This window comes from Centroberyx gerrardi, chromosome 20, assembly GCF_048128805.1.
Source record: "Centroberyx gerrardi isolate f3 chromosome 20, fCenGer3.hap1.cur.20231027, whole genome shotgun sequence".
Classification (NCBI taxonomy): domain Eukaryota; kingdom Metazoa; phylum Chordata; class Actinopteri; order Beryciformes; family Berycidae; genus Centroberyx; species Centroberyx gerrardi.
In genome coordinates this window covers 15451124-15476244 of record NC_136016.1, presented here as the reverse complement: position 1 = coordinate 15476244, position 25121 = coordinate 15451124, and the positions used below count along the sequence as shown (strand labels likewise).

The 25121-nt window shown below is 41.5% G+C and overlaps 1 protein-coding gene across 1 annotated transcript in view; it reads left to right on the top strand.

The window, feature by feature from the left end:
* Positions 1–25121, top strand: part of LOC139910028 (protocadherin-15-like) — a 141370-nt gene that overhangs the window by 30004 nt on the left and 86245 nt on the right. The window contains exons 8-15 of the mRNA XM_071897215.2: positions 1405–1575; positions 8332–8440; positions 10514–10626; positions 12263–12469; positions 15726–15860; positions 20037–20186; positions 20402–20493; positions 20877–20978. Of these exons, the coding sequence (XP_071753316.2) occupies positions 1405–1575; positions 8332–8440; positions 10514–10626; positions 12263–12469; positions 15726–15860; positions 20037–20186; positions 20402–20493; positions 20877–20978 (1079 nt within the window). The remainder of the gene's footprint in view (positions 1–1404; positions 1576–8331; positions 8441–10513; positions 10627–12262; positions 12470–15725; positions 15861–20036; positions 20187–20401; positions 20494–20876; positions 20979–25121) is intronic.

Sequence of the window (25121 nt, the reverse complement as noted above, 5' to 3'; positions counted from 1 at the left end):
GTTTTTTCTAAGAGCTTCACACAAAAGCAAGAGCTTTAGTGGCATTTCTTCCTGAGCTGAAGGTGAATGGGTGACAACTGTATTGATTATTCAGCTGTACAGTTAGAGTTGCCTGCATTGGCTATTTTGTTCTGAGAGCTTTACAAAAAAAACCCAACATTTTCTGTTTATCTCTTAATTATCCTGAAGTAAAAACTGAAAACACAGCAGGTGTATTGACTATTCAGATGAATGGGCCTGTTGTGTTTCCTGTGAATTTGCTGAGCAGCTGCTATCGTAATTGGCTGCCAGATAACAACAGCAGATCAACAGGTAGGCAGCAGCTCAGAAAAAAAAAACTCTCATCATGGATGAAACAATCTCTCCAGTCAAATGAGTAAATTTGTATTTCTTAGGAAGCACACACCCATGTCTAAGCAGAAATAACAGTTTTTAATGGTGGCACTTTAAATGTTTTATGACTAAGACTGGCATTTTAAATCTGTCAATAGTTGATATTGTACATTGATAAGAGGATGGTCAAACACACATCTGCCATAAGTATGTCGTTAACAATTTACTCCTTTATAGATATTTTATGAAGGCTTTATTGTAACACAATTGAGCCAGTTTAAGCTCTTTGTTCTTCTGAATAAAAACTCCAAAGCCTGTAAGCGTATTGATTTTTCATGATGTGTATATCAATGTGATAAAAGCTTCCTGTGGATTTTTTTTGAATAGCCTGAGCGCTTTACACAACAGTAACATTTTCACTGAAATGTATTACTGAGTAGAATTTAATTTTGATTTTGTTTTTTTTTTCTCAGTAAAAATTGAAAGCCTAGCAGGTGCACCGTTTCCTGTGGAGTTTTTGAATAGCTTTTTTAACTTTGAACACTGTACGCAACACAAACATTTCCATTGAAATGCATTACTGAGGCAAAGGTTTAAAACATTGCAGGTGTACTGACGACTCAAAAGAATAAGCTATTAAGAGTTTCCACTTAATCTCCACTTACTCTCTATATTAGCTGCTGAATAACAATGTGAATAACAAAAACACATAAAAAAGCAATATACTTGGTAGAAGGACAAAGGACATTTTCTTTTCCTCATGCCCAAGTAGTTGGTGAGGAGCTGTGTAGTACTAGTACTTGTAACACTTTTTGACTGCATTAGAAATCTGTTTAGCTGCTCTTGATGCAGTATAAATAGACATGAAAATGGTTAAAAACGTACCCACCATCCAGTGAAGGTGTTTTTAACAGGTTCCTGTGACTTAATTTAAATTTAGATTGTCTGAATGTCTTCATTAGGACTTGGTTCCATTCACTTTCAATTCAATCAATGCCAACATGAAAACAAAAAAAACCAAATCCTAACCTAACCAAAAACCTAACCACCCCCCCTCCTCTCTCTCTTTAGGACCGAGCCCCGTACCCCAGCGAGCGCCGCACAGCCACCACCACTCTAACTGTGGATGTATTGGATGGTGATGACTTGGGTCCCATGTTCCTACCATGTACGCTAGTGGGAAATACCCGTGACTGCCGTCCCATTACGTACAGGGCGAACATACTGGAGCTTACAGATCCGGTAAGTGTGTGTGTGTGTTTGTATACATTTATATATATATCACGTGTTTGTGTGTGTATGGTGTAGGCGATATGTTACTGCTCATTGCTTTCCTTTGATAATTGTAGTGTGTGTTTGTGTATTTCTGTAATTGTTATGAGTTTCAGACTTTTGATGAGGACATGTGAGGTTGTTTTGGCCCGTCCTCACTTCTTTTAAAGGGCTAGTTTAGGGCTAAGATTTGATTTTAGGGTTAAGGTAAAGGAATAGTTTTTGGGAGATTGGCCTGTTGCTCAACTTATCCGTTACGTGATGAGAACAGAGACACCAAAGCCATCCATGTGACCAAGGAAGATTGTTTGCTTTGGTGCTCCATGCTAACTCTTTAACATACACTGTGTTGAGTGATAGTAGGTGACTACCATTATCCAAAGTGAGAAGACTGACCTTTTTAATAATGAAAAGTTGTTTGATGTTTTTATTGTATGGCCTGTAGATTCATGAATTTCAAAAATAAAATATCATTAACTCAATATAGCAGATGTAACCAGGTTTATTTTAGGAACTATTTCAGGTGAGCAACAACGTATTCATCCGCTGCGCAGTGATTTTTAGCTGTACACAGTCTCCCATCACCCACCACCTTCACTTCCTATAAAAACCGAGAAAGTAGTCGCTTGGAGTTCAAAGCTATTTTTGTATCAAATTTTGTGTAAATTTTACCAAACTCCTACACAAAACTGTCAGACTTAGCCGCATATCATTTAAGATTACTTGCCATTAGCTTGCTACAAGTTCTCATTTTCTTACTTTTGAGATAATGCTAGTCGCCTACGATGGGCTTGGGGCCGATGTGCTAGTGGGCCACACACACACAATTATGTACAGCAATGTTGCTCAAACCATGCTCTTAAAAATGGGTCACAGAAATCTTTTTGCTGGCTCTGTAACTGAGAAGAGTACTAGTATGTTTTAATGAGCCTGCGTCCCAGAATGAGAGACTCTGTTTAAGGTTAGTTTAAAAATGTAAAAAAAATAAATAAATAAATAAATGCTATGTGTCTGCAACGCTGCTAGATATTTCTGCTTACACAGCTATGTATCGTTTTACATTTGTATCTCAGACATTTAGCTGATGCTGTTATCCAGAGTGACTTACAATATCACTTTGTAAACGAGACAAAGTTGCTGTGGGCGAAATCCTCAACTCTGACAAGTCAGCAGAGCATCCATGCCTTACCACACACACACACACACACACACACACACACACAGACCCCCTTGATGGTGACAAGCTAGCGGTGCATTCATGCTTTACCACACATCCCCACACACCCACACCCACACACACACACACAGACACACACACACACCCACACACACACACACACCCATGACAGTGTCAGTGGGAGTCAGCGGAGCAGTCATGCCTAACTGGACATTGCCTGCTGTTACTGCTTTATCTCTTTGTTTATATTGAGGTCTTTGCTACACACACATGCACACACACACACACACACACACATACACACACACACACACACACACACACACACACACACACGTACATGCTCACATTCTCACACACTGTTACATATGCACAAACCTTTGTACACTCACACACTGATTATTGTATGCACTCTTTTCCATACACAGAAATTCACAACTCAGGTGCACGCACACACGCGCACACACACACACACACGCACACACACGCACACACACACACAAACACACACACACACACAGTCACTCAACTCCCAGCCACTCTACTCCCAGCCAAGAGACACAGTAAGGGGACTCTCCACACACACACACACACCCACACACACACACACACACTCTTTACTCCCAGCCAAGAGAGAAACAGTGAGGAACAACAGGAGTAAATCAACTTTACACTTTGTGGTTTTGAAAAGGAGCAAGTATACACAGACAAGGACAGGGTTTACGATGGTGAGATAGTGGGAGGTGGAGAGTGTGTGTGTGTGTGTGTGTGTGTGTGTGTGTGGAAGGGGTGGGGGGGGGGGTCAAAGAGGGATAAAGAGACAGAATGGGATGGAGAGAAGCAAGCAGACAGAAAACTTACACTGGCGACTAGAAGAGTTTAAAAATCCTCATCGACTTTGAAAATGCATTGCATTAAACGCATAATGATGGATTTCACATATTTGTCTCTCAGTCCTAAATATGCTCACACTAGACAGGGATGGGATATCCCACACACACACATGCTATAGCTGTGATTATCCTGCTGACTCCTGACACGTCACTGACGTCAGGATCTCTTACCTGACAGGAATTTACAACGTGACACCAATCAAAACAATGAAGGCAGACAGCCAGACGCTGGTCGCTCTGCCTCACCTCACTGTCGACTCAGCTGTCATTAGTTATTGCTGTTCTCTACTCTCAGAATGAATCTGTGATCCCCACTCTCTACGGGACTTGTCAGGACCTGTGCAGATGTCAGGTTTTAAATAGAAAACATGTTTGATATTATTGGGATGGCTCAGATCAGTCTCCATCGGGTTGGTTAATGATGAATCTGTAAACCGCTCACACAACCAGATAATCTGGGGCAAGAACTGGTCCTGTCAAATCCTCCGATTGGGATTTCCTTTCTGATTGTTGGGATGGGCAAATCTAGTGTAAATCAGCCCTATAATCCTCTAGTGAGAGAGGTAAGGAAGAGAGAGCAAGAAGTAAAGAGAGAGAGAGAGAGGGATTCAAACAGAGAGAGGGTGACATATACAAGGTTTACAGACAGGGAGAAAGGGGAAGAGAGAGGGAGGTGAGTGATATAACATAAAAGTTTTTCAGCCTATAGCCAAAAAGCTTTTACATGCTGTTCTAAACACCGAAAGTGATGAGTTTGAAGTTTCTGGCAGCAGCAACAACGGTTTGTCTGGAATAAATAGAAGAAGTAAATAGAAGAGCTGGGTAGTTAGCATGAGTGGCAACAGCCGCCATGGCTGAACAGACAACGAGCAGAAACTCAAACTTCATCAACAGGAGGGATGAGAAAAAAGGAAAACGACGTGTGAAAAAAAAAACATGCAATGCCAAAACCCCACCGCAACTGCTTGGCGCCAAAGATATCTGCAAAAAAAACAACCAAAAAACATAATCTCACATATTAACACTTTAATTCATCGGAGGCAGCTGAATGTGCAAAAGGTCACATGGTCAACATCATTATAGGCCAAAAACTGCAGATAATTTAGCTGTTAGACTTCAGCTAAACTGGTTATTTAAGGTCGTTTAAATAAAAGCGTGTTTATGCCAACAGCGTGACCTCTCGCATTAGGTCCGCCTGAACGCACCCCCATCTACTCCAAACAGCTGTCTCTCAGGGGCGCTGTTTGATTGATTAAGACTCGACTTTGAAGGCATCCAACATGAGAGCTCTGATACGTTCTGCTTGAACGCACCCCAATATACTCAAAACTGATTATGCTCGGGGTTCCTGTTTGCTCTCCCCAAACTATAGAGGGAAGAGGATGCCAGAGGAAAGAGGAGGACAGGAGACGAGATAGGGTGGGCGGATAGATAGATAGATAGATAGATAGATAGATAGATGGATGATAGATAGATTAAAGGAGATTGGAGAGGTGAGGAGAGAAGTGGAAATGTGTTGCTCTGGATGCCAGAGGAAAGAGGACATGAGGTGAGATAGGATTGGTGGATAGATAGATAGATACATGGATAGATAGATAGATTAAAGGAGATTGGAGAGGTGAGGAGAAGAGAGAAGTGGACATGTGAGAGGAGTGGAAAGGAGAGCAAAGGAGCTGCTGCTGGGTTGAGAGAAGGTTGGAGAGGTAAAGTGAGGAGAGATGTGGAGAAGAAGAGAGGAGAGAGGAGAAAGTCAAGGCACTATAATAGTTTGAGTCCTAATCAGACTGATGAGATGTGACAACCTCAGAGCCTTAGAGCCAACATAACTACTCTCTCTCTCTCTCTCTCTCTCTGACACACACACGCACACACCAAGATGCTGGTCATTTATGCTGTCAGGCCATGTTCACACATCTACTTCAAAAACATCGCTGCTTCTGCTGCTCAAAACTTCATAGCTGTGGGGAAAAACAAAAGTTTAGATTATTGAACACCACAGTAAACAATCCCTCCCAAATCCCGGCCAGTTGCCTAGGTTGGCATTTCGTCAGACTGCCACTTGATTGGCTGCAAGCTCTGTAAAGATACACAAAAGCTATCAAAACCACCAAAGAATACAGCACTATATTGTGTGTATTTGTTTTTAGTACAACTTTGCGGTACCGCAGTGCACCGCATTGTGGTAACGGCTACCATTTAATTTTTTTATGTGATCGGGGAGTGCTGTGTCTCTGTTGCACCAGGAAGAACGTCATGACATGCGGTCCAGTGTAGCTCAATGGTTGAAGCAAGGCACTAACACTGCCGGAGTTGGGGTTGTGATTTCCACTCGGACCACCCGTGCTAAATATGTATGCACATGTGGTACTGCAAGGTGCTGCGGATAAAAGCATCCCCCCCCCAAAATAAGAATGAAATGCAAACATTGCATAAGACATGAATGTTTGACCACAGGGTCAGTTTTCATCTCTCCTCTGCTCTTTCAATCCACCTCCCTTCATCCTATTTTTCAACTGCTATACGGTTCATTTACACTTGCAGGCTTTTCCCCCCGACTCTCTCTCTCTCTCTCTCTCTCTCTCTCTCTCTCTCTCTCAGCTGCTTCTCTCACATACTCTCTTTATCCACTTTTATGTCTCCCAATTTACAGAGCCTTGTTCGTTCTTCTTTCTTTTTCTCGTCCTTTTTCTGTTTTCTTTTGCCTTGTTTTCTTCTTTGTTTCTTCCTATCTTTGTTTCCTTGTTTCTTCCTTCTTTCTTTATTTCTCTTTCTCTCTCTCTTCCTTATTCCACTGTTGCTCTGTCGCTAGGAATTATGCATTATGACTCTTGCCTTTGCTTTTATATTTCTTACCTTGTTTTCATTGCTTTTGCTGTTGATTTTATGTTTTATATTCTTTGAATCCTTTGTAAAGCGCTTAATAACTGGAAAAATATGATGTACATAAAGTTTATTATCATTATTATTATTAGTAGTAGTATTTCCATCACCTCAGTCTTCATATTTTTCCCCGGACACCTCTCTCACATTTCAGATTTCTTTTCTACATCTTTCTCTGCTCCCTCTTTCCCCTCAACTTCTGGCACATTCTCCTCTCTTTCACATATTTACACCCTGTTTCACTTCACTTCATCACTCTCCATATCTCTTTTTCTGCCTTTCTGCCTCTCCTCCTCCTCCTCCTCCTCCTCTCTCTCTCAGCGATAGGCAACAGGAGATACGGCTCTATGATGGCTAGTAGATTTTAACTGCTGTACATGACAGGTGGGGTGGTAAAGGTTTTTATCATGGTGGGTGTATGAGCGAGCTATCGTGCGTGCGTGCACGTGCAAATGTGCATTAGTGCACGTTTTCGAATATGTGCGTACGCTTGCTTGCATGCTCAGCTTGACATTGGTGTGTGTGTGTGTGTGTGTGTGTGTGTGCATGGTTGTGTACGACAGCTTCAGTGATAAAGTGTTTGTATCCTACAGACATAGTAATGCTTTCTCCCATCGGCAGCTTCATATTACCCAGACCTCAGCATATTGCACTGTGATAAGTCAACATTATAGCCTAGCCATTTCACTGCTAGGCTTCACACTCACACACACACACACACACACACACACACACACACATACACATATATACAGACACATACAAATATACAGTACATATATGAAGATACATGAATACATAAATATACACACACTGCAATAAGATTCTACATCGAGTCTTAAATTAATATTTTCCTAAATGTATGCCACTAGTGTGAAATAATTTAATTTGTTTCCAAGCCTCTTTAATGCATTGTGTGTGTGTGTGTGTGTGTGTGTGTGTGTGTGTGTGTGTGTGTATGCTCTCTTTACATGTGGTTTAAAGTTAGATGTTCTACCAAAGTGTGTTTTGAACCAACATTAGAGTCTGTCCTAATTAGCATTCTCCAATTGAACTCGATTTGCTTTGCTAACAAGCACAGCGTTTAATGAATGCAGTACAGGTGAAGCTGTTTTTCCTTCCGCTGAAGCTACTTAGAGGGAAATTAAATTCCACCTTTACCATCTTCCACACTTGCAAAATGCCAACACACAGAGAGAAAAGTCATACCATAATGTACGGTTTTCCTCTGTATTCCTGTGTTTCTCTCTGTCTTTCTCTTCTGATGTATTCTATTGTGTGGTGAAAGTTCTTTGCCAAGATGTAATGTCTTCTATACTGTTCGATTTATGTTTTGTTGTAAAGTAATCCATTATATTTGTTGTTTTACTTTGTTCAGATATATGCTAAACTGTTTTACTCTTTTACTGTGTTTCTATGAGGGTTTGGTGATATGGACAAAATTAATATCACAATAACAATACGTTGTTTTGATAGCAATATATAACGATATCTGCTAAATCACATGAACTAATCAAATTTATGTTTATAGTACGATAACGCTCTAATTTTCAAATATTCCCTAATTTGTTTCTCATTTTGTGAGAGATTTTAATCAGGCACTTAGGCAACAGAATTGCACATCACGATAACTCAGTGTCATTATTTCATTACAATATGATTCTATTGAAATACTGAATACAGAAATACTGATTTATTGCCCAGGCCTAGTTTTTATTCTGTTCCATTGTAGCATTGTAATGTTTTCTAATTTATGATACATTGCTGTGTGTCCAGCTGAAGGTGAATCCAGTCAATGTGACCCCACCCATCCAGGCCGTGGACCAAGACAGAAACATACAGCCTCCCTCTGACAGGCCAGGGATTCTATACTCCATCCTCATTGGTAGGTTTAAATTATACTGTGTTCCGATTGGTTGGGACAGAAGCATGCAGCCTTCTTTTGATATCCCAGGATTTTTAATGTGCTGTTTTCATTAAACTATTATTTAATACTCAGAAAACATAAGGGATGGGCCCCCTCTTTTTCTATAAGCATCAATCATCATCATTGACTTAACCCTGATTGTTTACTGTCTTTAGTATCCACTTCTTTGATCAGACAAGCCTTGTCTGATCAAAGTGTGTAAGACGAATGTTGAACAGTATGCAAAAGAAACGGCTGGTTGCCATTGTGGAGATTTTGGCTTTGGTCCTCCAACTACACAGAATATTTTCTGTCACACCGATTTCAGGCTATCATTTTCTACCTGGAGGCATAGCTAGATACAGCAGAAAGTTTCATGTGATTGTTGTGTGTGTGTGATGCAGCATTGTACCTGTTCAACAAGATATTTTTGCAACCCAAAATCCCTCAAATCAGAGCCACAAAACAGAAACCAGATTATTTAGTGGGGCTAAGCCTTGACCCTAACCTTGTAGGGCTTAGGTGTTGGTGGGATGTTGTTCTCCACTGACCTTGATTCTAGGTTAGTTCCACAACAGAGAGGGACGCTTGTGACTGGGAAGGTTGCTGGCTCGAATCCCTGCACTGGCTGGGAAAATGTGTGTGGGAATAGTGAATTGCCTCCTCCAGCCAGTAGAAGACTGTGGTTGTACTGGGCAGCTCAAAGGTGTGCATGTGAAGCTTGGACACACCAGAGAGTCAGAACATCACCTGAGTTTTTGTAAATATATTTTGGGACTCCACGTCATCACTGGAGGCATATGTGGCATTCAACTGTACCATAAAATATAATTTTCCACGTTTTCCTGTTTATAGCCCTATTCGGAAAGGATTTGTTTTCAGGACAATGCGCGGCTTCAAGAGCAAAGAAAAGTTACAACTGGACCAGAGTTGAGACTTTGGGTCTGATCTCAGCATTTTGATTGTTGTTTGTTGTAGTAAAATGACAGTAAAAAGTCCAAAAAAACTGTCTATGGCGTGACTAGGGCCAACAACAATCTCAGGGATGTCCATGAATCGAAAAGTAATGAAACCAAAGTAATTAAAAAATCAACTGACCTTGATGAACAGATGACAAAGCTTTAATTAAAAGGCAATGTGTTTTGGCTCTAATCGCCTTCATCAGACAGCTTAAGCGTAGCTGAATTTTTTAATTCCTATGAGAAACACTGGTAACAGAAAAAAAGAACATGCTTTCTGTTTTTGTGCTCGCTTTGGAGAAAACAAACTGACAAAATTATTTTAAAGAACTGACAGTTATGATGTCGCAAATGCAGCAAAAAATGTTGACAAAAATGTCTCCGCTTTTGTGTCTGGTGACTGTCTCTAGTTTATATTTGGAAGAATGATGCATGTACTCTGTTCCCTGACCCTGACACACGTGGACATACATTCTTGGACACGTGGACGTGTCTTGAGGAGAAGAAAGGAACACACACACACACACACACACACACATACACACAAAAACAGGAGGAACCATGCTGCCTTGGAATGTAGCATCCCTCTGTGGGAGCCAATCAAATCAGTGCTAGCTATAAAGATGGAACACACACACACACACACACACACAAGCACGCACAGAAATGCACACTTGAGAAATGTTATTGTGCACATGCGCCTGTGTTGCTGCTCCTCTCGCCAGCACTTGATTTCCCCATTGTGCAATGCAGTATTCCAGAGCACCATAGTTCCTCCAGGTTATATATATATATATGTGTGTGTGTGTGTGTGTATGTGTGTGTGTGTGTGTGAAGGGTAACATCCCCACCTGTGGAGAGCTGAGATGAGAAACCTGGGAGCATTAGCCATGCTTCTGTTCTCTCTGGCTCTCTCTCTCTCACACACACACACACACACACACTCACACACACACACACTAGACAAACATATATTGATTCTAAAACCAATTATTGTCGTCTCTCTTTCTCTATCCCATCACTGGCTCAATTTTCCATATTTTCTCCTTGCTCTGTCCTTACTGCTTGTGTGTTTTTGCCTGCCCTTCCCCAGGCAAACCAGCGTCCTATGCAGAGTATTTCAGCTTGAACAGAACCACAGCCGAGCTTCTGCTGCTAAAGCCCATCGATAGAGAACTCTTCCACAGATTCGACCTGGTGATTAAGGTGAGGAAGAACGGAGTCGCACATTAACCGCATCCCATGTGTGCCTGCTTTCTTATAGGAACAGCACAGGAACCCGCCTAACCTTCTCTGCAGCACGCTGAACTGTGCCACGTTATCGCCTTACCATCCGCCTCACTGTGCAGTGCATTTTTACATTTTTATTGGCTGAAGCCCAAACCCCAAAATATTCCTCAAACTGTTGCTCAACAAAGCCTGAACTTTAAATAAAGACAGAATGTTCCTGCACACGGTTTATTTTCTTTTCTGGTGCATTCCCGTTTCTGCCAATTAAATGCAGTCTACCCTGAGCATTTTAAATGGCAGTAATTGTAAAGCATTGGCGTAGTGGTGTGCTGTGTGGGGGCGTTTTTGTCTCGATTAGTGCCTAGGCTGGTAATAGAATTACACCGCCGAGCATGCATCAAGTTCTGCTCCGCTGAAAATGTGTTGGAAATGGAATATTTCTCTATGTGATGTCTTTTTTTTTTTTTTTACTTTGTCTGTGTGTGTGTGTGAGAGAGAGAGAGAGAGAGAGAGAGAGAGAGTGTGTGTGAATGTGTGTGTGTGTGTTTAAATCCAGTACATTTTGTTTATGATAAGGTACTGCATTAGTTTTAGTCATGAACCCAAATCACTGGAGGGTAGTAAACCTGTTGGAATCTCACATGAATGGATGAAGGGAGAGAGAGAGAGAGATTTGGAAATTCAGACAGACGGACAGACAGGTACGGAGAGCAAACAGATAGACAGACACAGAATACAATGACTGACAGAAAAGGGCTGCAGTCACACAGAAAAGTAAACAGACAGGCAGGTATACAGACAGACAAACAGAGAGATAGACACACACACACACACACACACACACAGGCAGTGAGGCAGAAAAGGTAGATGGTCAGGTGCAGTAGATTGGCAGACTTCAATAAACTTATTCGATGTTTGTTGAAGGAAAATGAAATCGTGCCGGTCACACAGAGGCGAAAGTGGGGTGGAAACCCTCAAGTCAGAAATATCCTCGCACTTCCCTCACAGTACTTTGACTTGGAGGCTAAGTTTATGCTTAAAGCTGCACTACACAATTTGTATGTTAAAATACCCCCATCCTATGAGCCTAAGTCATAAAGTAGGGCTGCAACTTAAAAAGAGTGTAGCTGCAGTGTCTGTGGTGTCTCACCAATCAGCCAATTAACCAATCAGAACAGAGTGGTCGTTAATATTAATGAGCCTAAAAGACACAGCAACAGAAATAGCCTGTTGTTGGTAAGGCTCGGAGCGATGCTGGAAAATAAAAATGGATTGAGAGTGTTTTTCGTACATGACACCACACAAACAGCTTTTAAGACATCAAATAAAACACTGGAAAGTGCAGAATATGGGATCTTTAAATCTGTCTGTGCACAAAATTTCCTGGTAGGGCTGCGGCAAAAATGGCAACAAGGTGCGGGAGACGTTTTTTTGCCCACTGAGCTGGTAGATTCCAAAATTCACCAGCGAATTCCACTGTTTACCAGCCAAATTGAGTTTGAGAATGTGTTTTAGAACACAGCCTCTCAGCAGCATGGGCAGTAGCCGGTGGAGCGCACAAACTCAACCATCACAGTCAGAATATATCAGCAGCCTCTTTCCTTCTCTTTAGGCAGAGCAGGACAACGGCCACCCCCTCCCAGCGTTCTCCAACCTCCAAATTGAAGTTCTGGATGAGAACAACCAGGCACCCTACTTCCTGGAGACCGGTTACCATGGCTACGTCAGTGAGGCGTCGCCTGTAGGAGCCACCGTAGCGACCAATGCCAGCCTGGTTGCTCCGCTGGCCATCATAGCTCTGGATAACGATGTGGAGGAGGTGAGGACAATACACATGTACAAACAGGTAGAAGCTTGCATACTTACACACACACACATCGGGGTCGTCACTGACTAGAGACGTTCTAAGTTGATTAATTGTCATGCTGTGATGAATCAAATAGCATGAGAACAATGCAAAAATTCCTTTTGGAAGGTACTTTATATTGAAATCTATTAATTTTGGGAGGTTGATTACTTTTTGCCCCCCTGGAAATAAATGCATTTATACAAATTGCCTTTATGAAAGAGTGGTGTTCTGGTGAGCTGTGCCTGTGATGTTTCAGGAAATAACTTACTATACGATATGAAAAGGCATTCAAGCCTACTAGCAACACTTAACTAAACAAGCCTCAGTTGACTAACACCCAAACGCCCATTTACAGTAGCTAACTAATCGACTAAGAGAGGTAAACACCGATACTGACACGTACACACAGACACAAATATATACAGATGCTTGCATGCACACACACGCATAAGGGGTGTGCACATGCAAAATCACAAGTGCTCATCACAAGCGCTCACTCATATGACACATTTTATGTATGTGTGATTTTACTAACTAGCTGAAAACCTCCATCTTCTTCACACTGAGGACCCACTGATATGACTTGTTGTATCTGCTCCCTTTATAGCTGGCAGCCAACCAGACGCCTGTAGGTATCAGCTGAGTGCAGTGGAGTCTGTCTTTCCCTCTTTCTGCTGAGCTCACTAAGGCTTCAGTCAGTGGCTGTTGTAAATATTGAAATTAACGATTGTGGCTTTAACACTAAAATTAATTTATTTAATCTAAATTTTGAGGTGTATTGACCAGTGTCCAGTGGTAACATGTTACTTAGTAATGTGAGTAATACTATTACTTGTACCTGTAACGAGTAGTGTAACAGTTTACCTGAGTATTGAGTAATTGGGTTTCTTTTTTGAGTAATGAGCCCAGCACTGGTACTGACATTTATTGTTGAAGAGCTTGTCTTCTAGTCTTCCATCCTAATTGAAAATGTAGGTCTCTTTTACTCAAGTTCAAACAAATGTAAACAAACCTTTTCCCACCCCAAAATATACATAAAACTGATTTTCAAATGTCTCATATTGTCCGCATATCCTTAATAATGATGAGGGAAAATGTCGCTAACCCATTAAATCACAATGTAAACAAAGCTAGCAGTGTGGCGACAGTGTTTAAACAGGGAACACATACAGAAATGAAAGATTGGCCTGTTGAAGGCGTTGATTCCATTTCCGTTCTCCCTCCTTTTTGTTCTGCTGAATTTCTGCCTCATGCCTTGCTTGCAGTGTTTGAAGTGCACTATCTAATTTGCCTGTGAATCTGGATAGTAAAACTATTTCCCCCTTAAATTGCCTCTTGGTGATAATGTAAGAATTTACAGTGCTGCAACATTGTTATCGCCCAATCCCAAGAGCTTGGCTTGTTTAAGACGTACCATAGGCATTTTTTACAAAAACAAGCTTTGGTTCATTGCTTTCTACATTCACAGCAGGGAATGGGCTTACTTTGTGTGTCTGTGTGTCTGTGTGTGTGTGTGTGTGTGTGTGTGTGTGTGTGTGTGTGTGTGTGTGTGTGTGTGTGTGTGTGTGTGTGTCTGTCTGTCTGTGAGTCTGTGTGTGTGTGTGTGTGTGTGTGTGTTTGGCAGTTGATATATGTTGAGTCATTTTAAATATTGCTAACCCTGGTCTTTCCTCCAGCATTAAGTACCAACAATGATGATTAGTCCTAATTGCTTTTATGTGCCGTCCATCACTTTTATTTATGTGTGTGTGTATATGTGTGGGTACAGACTGTGAGTGTGTTTGTCTGTGTGTGTGTGTGTGTGTGTGTGTGTGTGTGTGTGTGTGTGTGTCTGTCTGTGTGTACTAAACAGTGTATGTATATGTCTGTGTGTGTCTGTGCTTATTTATGACTCAATATCCACTCTGGCTACATCGACAATATTATCAGCCCCCCACCCTGCTGAGCCAGCCTTATCTGGAATGAGAGCTGACACACGCGCGCGCACGCACACACACACACACACACACACACACACACACACACACACACACACAGAGGAGGTGACTGTTTGTGTGGGTAATATCAGAGGAGAACTTGGATGAGGATTGCCTCTCCATCACTGTGCATAACACACACACACACACACACACACACACACAAAATACACCCTCAGAGGAGAGTTTTTATGTCAGGAAAACCTTGGAGGAGATTTTTGATTCTCAGTCATTCATCCTCTCCTTTCTAAGCACTTCTATGCTCTCTGTTGGTTTGCATCCATGCATTTCTGTATTTGTGAGGCGGAACCCTTTATAACCTCTATAGAAAAGCTCTATATATACATTTTCGCTATTGTGTAAGTAAACAGCTCAAGATAGCCTATAACTATATTCTGTTGTAGAAAAGGTAGCCTAATAATAATCAATAGTGACTTATGTTGATACTGCTGATAATTATTTTGTCATAGTTTTGTAGGTGTCACACTTTTCAAATGCTGGATGTCTCATTGTGAAATTAAAAATGAGAACTTGTAGCAGCTGTAAAGCTAAATGTTTAAGGAAATAATATGTGGTTAAGTCTGGCAAGTTTGTGTAGGAGATTTGGTAAGATTTACATGAAATATACAAAAGTATTGTACTGTTTTGAGCTTTCCATAGGAAATGAATGCAGTGTGAGACTGTGTACAGCTAGAAATCACTGTGCAGTGGATACATTATTGGAGAAGTGATTCCTCACCTGAAACAGTTCCAAAAATAACTACATCCAAAAATGATTACATCCGTTATATTGAGTTAATGGCATTTCATTTTTACAGGCCATGTGATAAAAATCACTAATGACATTTGATTATTAAGAGGTCAGTGTTTTTACTTTGGATAATGCTAGTAGCCTCCTGTCACTCAACATACTGTAGTGTTTGCTAAAATGTTAGAATGGAGCACTAAAGCAAGCCATGTACCGGGGACACATGGATGATTTTGGTGTCTCTGTTCTCATCACTTAATGGGTAAGTTGGCCAGCGGGCCAATCTCCCAAAAACAAAGTGTATTCCTTTAATCCCCAATTGCTGTGCAGTGGCCAACAATACAAGACGTATGAACATGAGGCGGGACATTGCTGGAAAAGAGCAAGTGTGTTCAGCAGTATCTTCCCTGGGTATAGCAGGTTAAAAAACAAAACAAAACAAAAAACTCCCAGATGTAGTGTCTCCTCTGTGGCTCTAACCTCTCTGCTCTCTCTCTAACAGACCAGGGATCCTCAGCTCCAGTTCTCACTGGACAGCTACTCCACCATCTTCACCGTGTCTGGTGCTGGAATCAGAAGATATCTCACCCTGCTTCAGCCACTGGACAGAGAGACACAAGACTCATACACATTCACGGTACTGTAGAGCCTTGGCGTTTGTGTATGTGTGTGTGTGTGTGTGTGTGTGTGTGTGAGAGAGAGAGAGAGAGAGAGAGAGAGAGAGAGACAGAGAGTCCATGTTAGTGTCTGAATGCATCTGAGAAACTCACTTCAGCCCTGAGGCCCCTGATGAAACAATAACAGCGGTCTTAAATATAGACTATCATCCACCAGAGGAGAGGAGAGGTGAAAACAGGACAGGAGAGGAGGGGAGAATAGGAGGCGAGAGGGTGGATAAATAGACAAGAGGACACAAGGAGAAGGGGTAGAGAGGATAAAAGGAGGGGAGAGGGAGGATAGGAGACCGTTTTGAAATGAGAGGATTGGAGAGGAGAGAGGGAAAGAGTGGAGGAATTGGAGGCACAGACACCCGTAACCCCATGAATTCAAATAAGACTTGTTTTAAACATGGATTTCACATTTAACCTGCAATAACATCTTAAGAGGAGAGGGGGAGAAAAAGGTGGGGGGAGAGAAAGTGGAGGAGAGGGCGGTTGAAAGTGGAGAGAAGAGTAGGAGGGAACAGAGAAACAAGGGATGGAAGAGAGTAGGTGGAGGGGGAAGAGAAAGCAGAGGACGAGAGAATAAAAGAGAATAGAAGAAGAGAGGAGAGAAATGACAAAGCAGATGAGCAGAGAAGAGGACCTATGTCATTGTATACTGTTCTTTAAATTATACGTAAACATCTTTCTCAATGGTGCACAATATTATTTTCATCTGCCAGCACAATTTATTGCCTGTACTGTCTGAATAGGAATTTATTTGTAGATATTGTAAAAATGGGTCCTGTTAATTTGCTCAACATGACTTCTAGCAGGGCTTTTGTGGGTTTTTTGTGGGGTTTTTTTTGGGGGGGGGCATTATTTTTCGGTTCAAAGTTGAGAGCAACAGGACAGATTGCAAGAGAGAGGGGCCAGCTGAGCCACCAGGATGCCCATGATTGGCTAGTTTTGAATACTTAGCTCCCATTGGCTCAACGGAGCAATGGCTATAGAAAACAAGACTTGTTACAGTGGTCGCTCTCCCCGTCTGCGTCTCTCTCTCTCTTCACCAGTGTCTCTTGTTCTGTCTTAATCTCTGTTGTTCTGTCTTTCTCCCTTCTACTTTCCCTTCCTTTCCCTGTGTCTTTTGTTCTGTTTCTTTCTCTCTCTGTCCCCCCCTGCCTGTCTATCATTCTCCCTCTCCCATTCTCTATCTCAATTCAACGCAATCCAATTCAGTAGCTGCTTTGTTGGTATGACACAGAGATCCTAGCCATTGCCAAAGCAGAAAGTATATCTTCCTGTGCCTCACCATAAGAGGTACAGCAGTAGTGTTTGTCTAGCAGAGCAAACCACCATTGTTACTTAGTACAGCTCTCTGTTATCTGTCCACTTCAGCCTGGTTCACAGACTGGCAGGGTTTGTGTGTGTGTGTGTGTGTGTGTGTGTGTACATGTGTGTGTGTGTGTGTGTGTGTGTGTGTGTGTGGCTTTGTACGAGCTGGCGTGTGCTTGTGTGTGCACGCAGCTTTATGGAAGTTAAAATGGAAAACGCAGAAGGTTTGGTGTATTGATTGAAAGGCAGAGGAGAACAGTAATCATCGTGAAAGCCCTGTAGGAGAAATGAAACTTCGAGAAGACGAGAGAGAGAGAGAGAGAGAGAGAGGTATGAGACATGGAGGATGATCATAATTTAAAGAAGTCCATCATCATCTTGGCAAAAACGCCTGTGGAGAAGATTGGTATCAGTTTCGCCTCTTGTGTGTTATATTTGTGTGATATTTATTTATATATATTTGTGTGATATTTATTACGGTGCAAACTCATGCTTTAGCACCAACATGAATGCTTGTATGTAAAGTGAACAGTACAAACTAGCTCACTAAATACTGGACACACAGGTGAAACCGATACTGATCTTTTTAGAGTTAAAAAAGGAGCTTTTGTCGCAAATGTTGGTGTGTACTTGTGTGGCTGGGCAATGTGGTTGTATAAACCCATTTTTAAGATTGATTTCATAGTGTATGTGCTTTATTAGACATAATGGAGTGACAGGAGGAGAGAAGGGACAACATGCACCAAAGTCATAAGCCAGACTTAAACTAGGCGGCTTGCCCGTGGGGCCATTTCCACCCACACTTTCTTTTGTGTTTACATAAAGCAGTATGGAAGTTAAAAGCATAAAAGTGAGAAGTTTGGTGTGCTGACTGAAGGACAGAGGGTAACAGTAATCGTGTTGAGAGCTTGTGAAATTAGAGAGAGAAAGGGAGATTAGAGACAGAATTACAGTATAAGATAAGGAAGATAAAATTATTTTTCATTTCATTTTAAACTTGAGTCGGTAGTTAACCCGTCTCAGTCAGCCCGCCTATTAGGTTTGTGTCTGAGTTTCACCTCATGTCAGCACTGGTGTGAAGACACATTGCAGCTTTCCAGGAACTGAGAAATGGGTGTGTCTTTTTGCATGTTGCAAACAATAAATATTTGTAGCCTATACATAAAGCAATAAGAAAGCTAAAAATACAAAAGTATTGATTATTTGAAAGACAGAGAAGAATAGTGCAGTAATAATGGTGAAAGCCCCGCTGAAGAAAATAACATTTGAAGAGATTGCAGAGAGTGATATGAGACATGGAAGGTGATTATATTTTAGTGAGCAGTTACCTTATATTGACAGTATACTGTAGAAACCGTCTCCAAAAATCCTTTTCTCTGAATCTGAGAAACAGTCGTAATAACAGTCGTGGACACAAATGTTTGTGTGCTTTCTTTGTGTGTGGGTATACATATAATTTTATCTATATACCTAAAACAATATTCAAGTAAAAAATAGAAATGCAGTGGGTTTGAAGCATTGATTTAAAGGCAGAGGAGGACAACAATCGTCATGAGAGCTGTGCAGGAGAAATTAAACTTAGGGGAAACAGGTGAGAGATATGAGTTCACAGAACGTGGGGGTGAGATTAAAAAAAATGACACAAAACTCTCTCACCCCAATAGACACAAAGAAACATAGTAGTAGTAGTTGAGAGAAGTTGAGCAGACAATTCGCCCACCTCAGGTATACATTTTATGTGCCCAGCATCATGCAGCAACCTTGTAAAAGTTAGGTTTCCCATGTATTTTTCATGATTCACAATACATTGTCAGTGGCTTGGCTTAGTGAAACATTTTCTACACAAAAGGACACTTTTTTCTGAGTTGTCCCTCCTCATATTATGTGTTATTAGTTTTTTGCTCTAGTGTAGAGAGCTAAGACAGATGATGAAGTGAACAGAGGAAAGTGATCATGGTGTCCTGGTGGCTCAGTGGGACAGGGTTTTTGAGATTGCCAGTTTTTGTATCTATGTTAGCCATGTCAACTTTTACATATTTTGCTGTCTCCTGTCACCAGACTGCAAGAACTGATCCCTCTGTAGGACAAACAAAATTAATTTGGGTTATTTTCGACCTGGGGGAAAAACAAAAAGACTTATTAATTACCAGAAGATATTGTCTAATAAATCAGAAATGCCAGCTTTACAAATTTGAGCAGAGACTGGAATATCCCTCAACTATAGTATTGTATATGTGTGCTTGTATATTCTGCTAGCTCGGAGGCAGGAGAGAGACGGGTCAAAATGTCTCCACTGCACTGTGGTTACCACAGTTTGCCTGTAGCTATTGAATTCACTTCACAGTCACTGTTAATCTCTTTCTGTTCTGCTTCCACTGTGCTTGAATAAAACCTCTGTAAGCTCTAATGGCATAAATACATTTCAGTGTACATTGCCAAAGCACTGGTTGCAATCAATAATGACAGCAACGAATAAGAGCAAATAAGTCAAAGCGAATAAGTAAAAGCACAAGCGCTCTGGATGCAAGGATTAATGCATGCAATTTACCACTGATGACCTAAAGTGACCTTTCTGTGACACTACAGGCAGGAGTTTTGTCAGCAGTACTAGCTTCTAAATTTCACTACTGCTATGGGAATCGCTACTACAGTTTATCTTATTATCTTTAGAGTGACGTAAATGATGTCCCATGGCCAGCTCTACAGTCTGCTCCAGCTAGCAGACTAGCCCCTTTATAAATTATTTTATTTCAAAATACGTCAACGGTAGCAGTGGCTACAGAAACCTATACATTGATTGTATATTGTTCTATTTCTCTCTCTCTCTCTCTCTCCAGGTGGTAGCATCGGATGGCGTGCAGCAGAGCATTCCGGTTACCGTGGCGATAACGGTGTTGGATGCCAACGACAACACGCCGACGTTCGCTAACATCTCCTATAATGTCAACCTGTATACTGATATGAGGCCTGGGGAAACTGTGTTGCAGGTACACACACATATTGAATATTGATCATACAGTTTGGAAAACATCTAGTATTAGCGACTTCATTTATTAACGGATTACGCCTTTTTACGGTGTGCCCATGCTCATGTGCAATTGTCTGTTTTTCTGTGTGTGTGAATGTGTTTGCTTTATTTTGTGTGCGTGTGTGTGTGTGCGCACTTTTGTGTGTGTGTGTGTGTGTGTATATCTCTACCCAGCTGTCAGCAGTAGACAAAGATGCGGGTCCCAATGGTCAGGTCACCTATCGGATTTTAGCAGGCGACCAGGGACACTTCCTTATCCACACCAAGTAAATATGCCAGTCATTATGTCATATTAAAGTTTTATTTTGGTGTTAATTAATTCCAGGGATTCCTCAGTTTGAAACAGTTCAGTGCCGCTGTCCTCATTCTGGGTATTGATGAGCCAGTGGGCATATGGGTCGACTTGCAATATGACATGAAAATGCTTTAATGAAACAGAGATGTAGAAGTTGCCGTCTACAGTGTTATTAATAGAACTAGTGGTATTGTTACTGTACTCATTGTTAGTATTAAATGTTGCTATGTGTAGCATTTGTAAACATCGGCATATCATTGTCAAATTAACTGCGATACCTTGATGTAAATGAGGTCAAGATGATTGGTAGTTTCTCCTGTAATTGTTTATTTGAAATGAGCTTTGTCTTCACAGCACTGGGGTCATTACCGTGGCAACAGGGGTTAACCTCACTGTGGGGCGGAGCTATGCTTTGACTGTGGAAGCCATGGACAACGGACCTGAACTTCATAGAAGGTATAGGGTGTCTCTCTGTGTCTCTGCCTCCCTGTCAGTCTTTTCCCCCCCTCTGTCTACCTGGTGATGAGGCTTGATGGGTCATTGGGCTTAGAGAGCTTTCATTTTCATTATTAGACGGCCTTTATCCCACCTTAACTCTCCTTCGCTTCTCTTTCCCCTTCATCTATTTGCCATTCTCCGGAGCGCCATTTTCAGTTTCAGGAATATACAGTGAATTATGGTTTTACATCGGCAAATGTCAGAGAGGGAGTCTGAGAGAGGAAAATGGATAGTGTGAGTGTGAGGGAAGAAAAGCAGAGGCAAGGAGGAAAGACACAGAAAGGGACACTGAAAGAAGGCGAGAGAGAGCAGACGGAGAGAAGGAGGTAATGAGAGGGTGCTTCAGTGCAAGGTGCTCCATTTTTGACAAAAGGAAAGGAAATTATACCGTCTGTATTTCAAAATAGGAACAATTTCAACAATTGCAGGTAAACACACACACACACAGAGCAGAGAGTTTAAGTGTGATACATCTTAAAAGAAACAAATAAGAATCTAGCTGTAGTCCTCAAAGTAATGCACTTTGCTCCTGTCACATTCTTTGAGGATAAGGACTTGAAGCTAAATTGTGCTCGTTTTTTCTTCGCTTTTCCCCCGTCTCCCGTCTCCTCCCCTTCATCTACATCTCTCTCTCATGAATGAAATCAATAAGTTACCATAGCTTTCACCTGGATTCACCTGCTCAGACTATCTCATGGAAAAAGCAACTACTCCTAATATTTTGTATACTCTGTGTGTATTGATTGGCAGCTAAAGCCTGGTAGAGAGGAGTTAAACTGTGAAATTATAGTTTCAACAATTACTGAGCAATACGTTGTCTGGAAACAGAAGACAATCTGGCAATCGAACCATTCACCCACTGCAACAAGGTCAATCTGCATCACTCCACAGACTGATGGAGCAGCTGCACTGGCAGACAATTTGATCTCTGGAGGTATTTTAGCATTTTGCTGCATCATGCCTCAACATGGCTCAGTGGGAACACACCATGCACTCTTGTTCTTGTGGGTTGCAGTCTAGCCCTCCCTCTCTGTCTCTCCCAGTTTTCCTGATAAACTGTGGATTATCTTATAAAACAGAAAAACCATAAAGCTTTAAAACAATGTGCATTAATATCAAACACCATACAAACCAAGATAGGGTGTTCAACCATACCAGCCTGCTCCTGACTGTTATAGGTGTCGTTTTCTAACACCCAAACTACACTTATGTGTAGTTCTTTGTGTTTGGAACTTCTCAACAAATGGATAAATTAGCAGTGCAATGCCCTTGCAGGAAGAAGAAAAAGCTACAGTCTTTGCAGTTCAGACAAAGAGCAATTTAATTAGTACAAGAAGAAGTACAGTCACGCACACGGCACAAAGGCAACATTTAGCGAAGAACAAATTGGAACATTTTAGTCAACTCTCATCCTCAAACAATGTGACAAGGGCAGGCTGGGTAAGAAAGAGGGATTTTTAGGGCTTAAGCTAGTTGGAACATTGTGGGAAAACGTGGCACAATGCAATATTGCGGTGGCGGTAGCTAGGAGGTTAGGTAAGCCAGCTTGTGTGGAAGGTTGCCAGTTTCAGTCCCCAGCCCGATTGGGAACATCTGCGTCAGTGGAAGTCAGTGGGGAACATTCTTCCCTCCCTCAGTGACGATGCCAAAATACTCTTGAACAAGGCACTGAACCCTCAAATGCTCACTGGCCAAGACTGCTGTTGCACTGGAAAGCTCCCAGACGAGAGTGAGCAAATGTATGTTACCATCCATTCCGCTGCAGCTACTCCCTCAGAAACATTGCAGTAAATAAAAGGGGGATACCTTATTGGTCTTTTTCAGGAGATATTCTTTTTTCACTTGCCCCTGCACACAGGGAGGTCAGAGGTCAGGCAGCATTCATTGCCATACTCAAGGACACTACAGTGAATACTTGCTGTGATACTTGAACCCAGGCCCTCCGATTGAAATACAGTCTCAGCCTCCTGCTCAGAAATTTGTTTTTAAGCAACCTACCTGACAGGAAAGCAGGCCTAATATTTTGCACACAGCGTATGGCAATAATTCAACTCTATTCAGTGTTTCACTTTAGCACTTGTTGAGGTAAGTACAGATCTGTCCCACATCTTTGCTGAAACCATTACCAAAATGACAGCATAGCTTAGTGGTTAGAGAGACTATCTTGTTGAAAGATGGTCTCTCTAATCATCTCTAATCTGTTTGATCCCCAGAACAGCTAATGTGTGTCTTTCTTTCACCAGCTACCTTTCCTGTCAGTGTTCTTGAGCAGCACACTGAACTCCTCCCTGCTCTTTATAGTGTGAGTCACTCTGGATAAAAGCATCAATGATACACACCTAAATGTAAATTTAAAACTAAACTCTTCCTGCTCTAACATAGAAGTCAGATGGAGTGCTTTTTTGGATGATTTTAGCTTCATTTATTTGTCAATAGCTGTCAAAACTAATAATTAAATAGCCTGAAAACCTCTCCGCGCTTGTGGCACCCAAATCAATAAACTTTGTGAAACTTCACAAATTAAATTTGCTCCAGCGGTTGACTTGTGGGCTGTCCCCAAATTTCCCCAAATCAAATCAACTTATTTAATAAATCCCATTCAACAAAACAGATGATGCTTCAAGTGGAGATGATAAATGGTCCTCATGTCTGACTCTGTATCCAGGTGATAAAATATGTGATTTGTCATTAATTGTCAACATTAGAATAGAATGCACTCATCTCTCTCTCTCTCTCTCTCTCTCTCTCTCTCTCTCTCTCTTGACCTGAAGATACAGTATTTGTCAGTAATCATAAAAACTAGAATATTTTTCTCCCTCGCTCTCTGCTTCAGGTCTGTGGCTGCCAAATCAATACAGAATGTGAAAGTTTGCAGATTGAGGTGGTTCCAGCGATTGGCTCACAGACTGTCCCCAAATTTCCCCAGACCCCCTTTTTTTCCTCCGCTGAAAATATCAAACATAACCCCGCTTATCAGATCAATATCTATCTCTCTCCTGCCTGGTTTGTTAAAACTGTGGGTCAGGACTCAAAATGGGCTGTGTGTCCCTTTCCTGGTGGGTACCAACAAGACATGAGTGGCAATATTTTTTAATGAGTCTGGATGATTGGGGCCGAGGCTGGAAAAGTTGAAGAACCCTTGAGGTAAATGTTTCATTCCAGACTAAAAGTACATGGCTCAGATAGATAGATAGATAGATAGATAGATAGATAGATAGATAGATAGATAGATAGATAGATAGATTCTTTTGCACTGTGCCTTGCGAGGCATGTTGTGGAGTGATGTTTCTCAAACTATGGGTCGGGATGTAAAACTAGGCCACGGTCCTAATTCAAGGGCACATAATGAGTGTTTTAATGAGCCTTGGCCCTAGACCAGGAAACTAACTTTCACTTTAGTTCTGCTGTAGTTGAAGAGTCCTTTGTATAGAAAATAGCAGCAATTTGAAGTTGAATTTTCAGAGAATTATAAAGTGGATGGTTGTCTACACTCAAGAACAAAGCCGTTCACCTAAACACTGACCCAAGCCGACCATGATTTACTGAAACGCTAAATAACTCTCTAAATGACTGGTGGAGAAGGAGGTGCAGTGTGTGTGTGCAGCAGTGCGGAGTGGTGACTCAGAAAGTTGTGGATGACAGGGCTCAAGTGCAGGATGGGGCTCCGTAAATTGCAGGGTGAAAGGAAATTGCCCAAATAAAATGTGTGTCTGTTAAGTCTATTGTACTAAACAAACTCATCTTTTTTACTTTGTTTCTTCCAAAAAATGTGCAGGTGTGTGTGTGTGCAGGGTTGTGTGTGCGTGCTTGTGTGTACACGTGTGTGTGTTGGTGTTATTGTGTTTGTAGGTGTGTTTGTGTGTGTACGCGTGCAGGTGTGTGTGGATTTTGTCTGTGCGTGTGTGTGGACAAAAGAGGGAACAGCAGTTATATAATTACACGTGTCTGCCAAATGGATAATAAATATTAAATAAGAAATACTGAAGAAGGGATGTCAACAGAATAATTAATTATAGTCAAGTATCATTTATAGACAGAGGGAGATTTGGTGTAGAGAAAGAGAACAAGAAATCGGCCTTGGCTACAAACAATAGAAGCCAG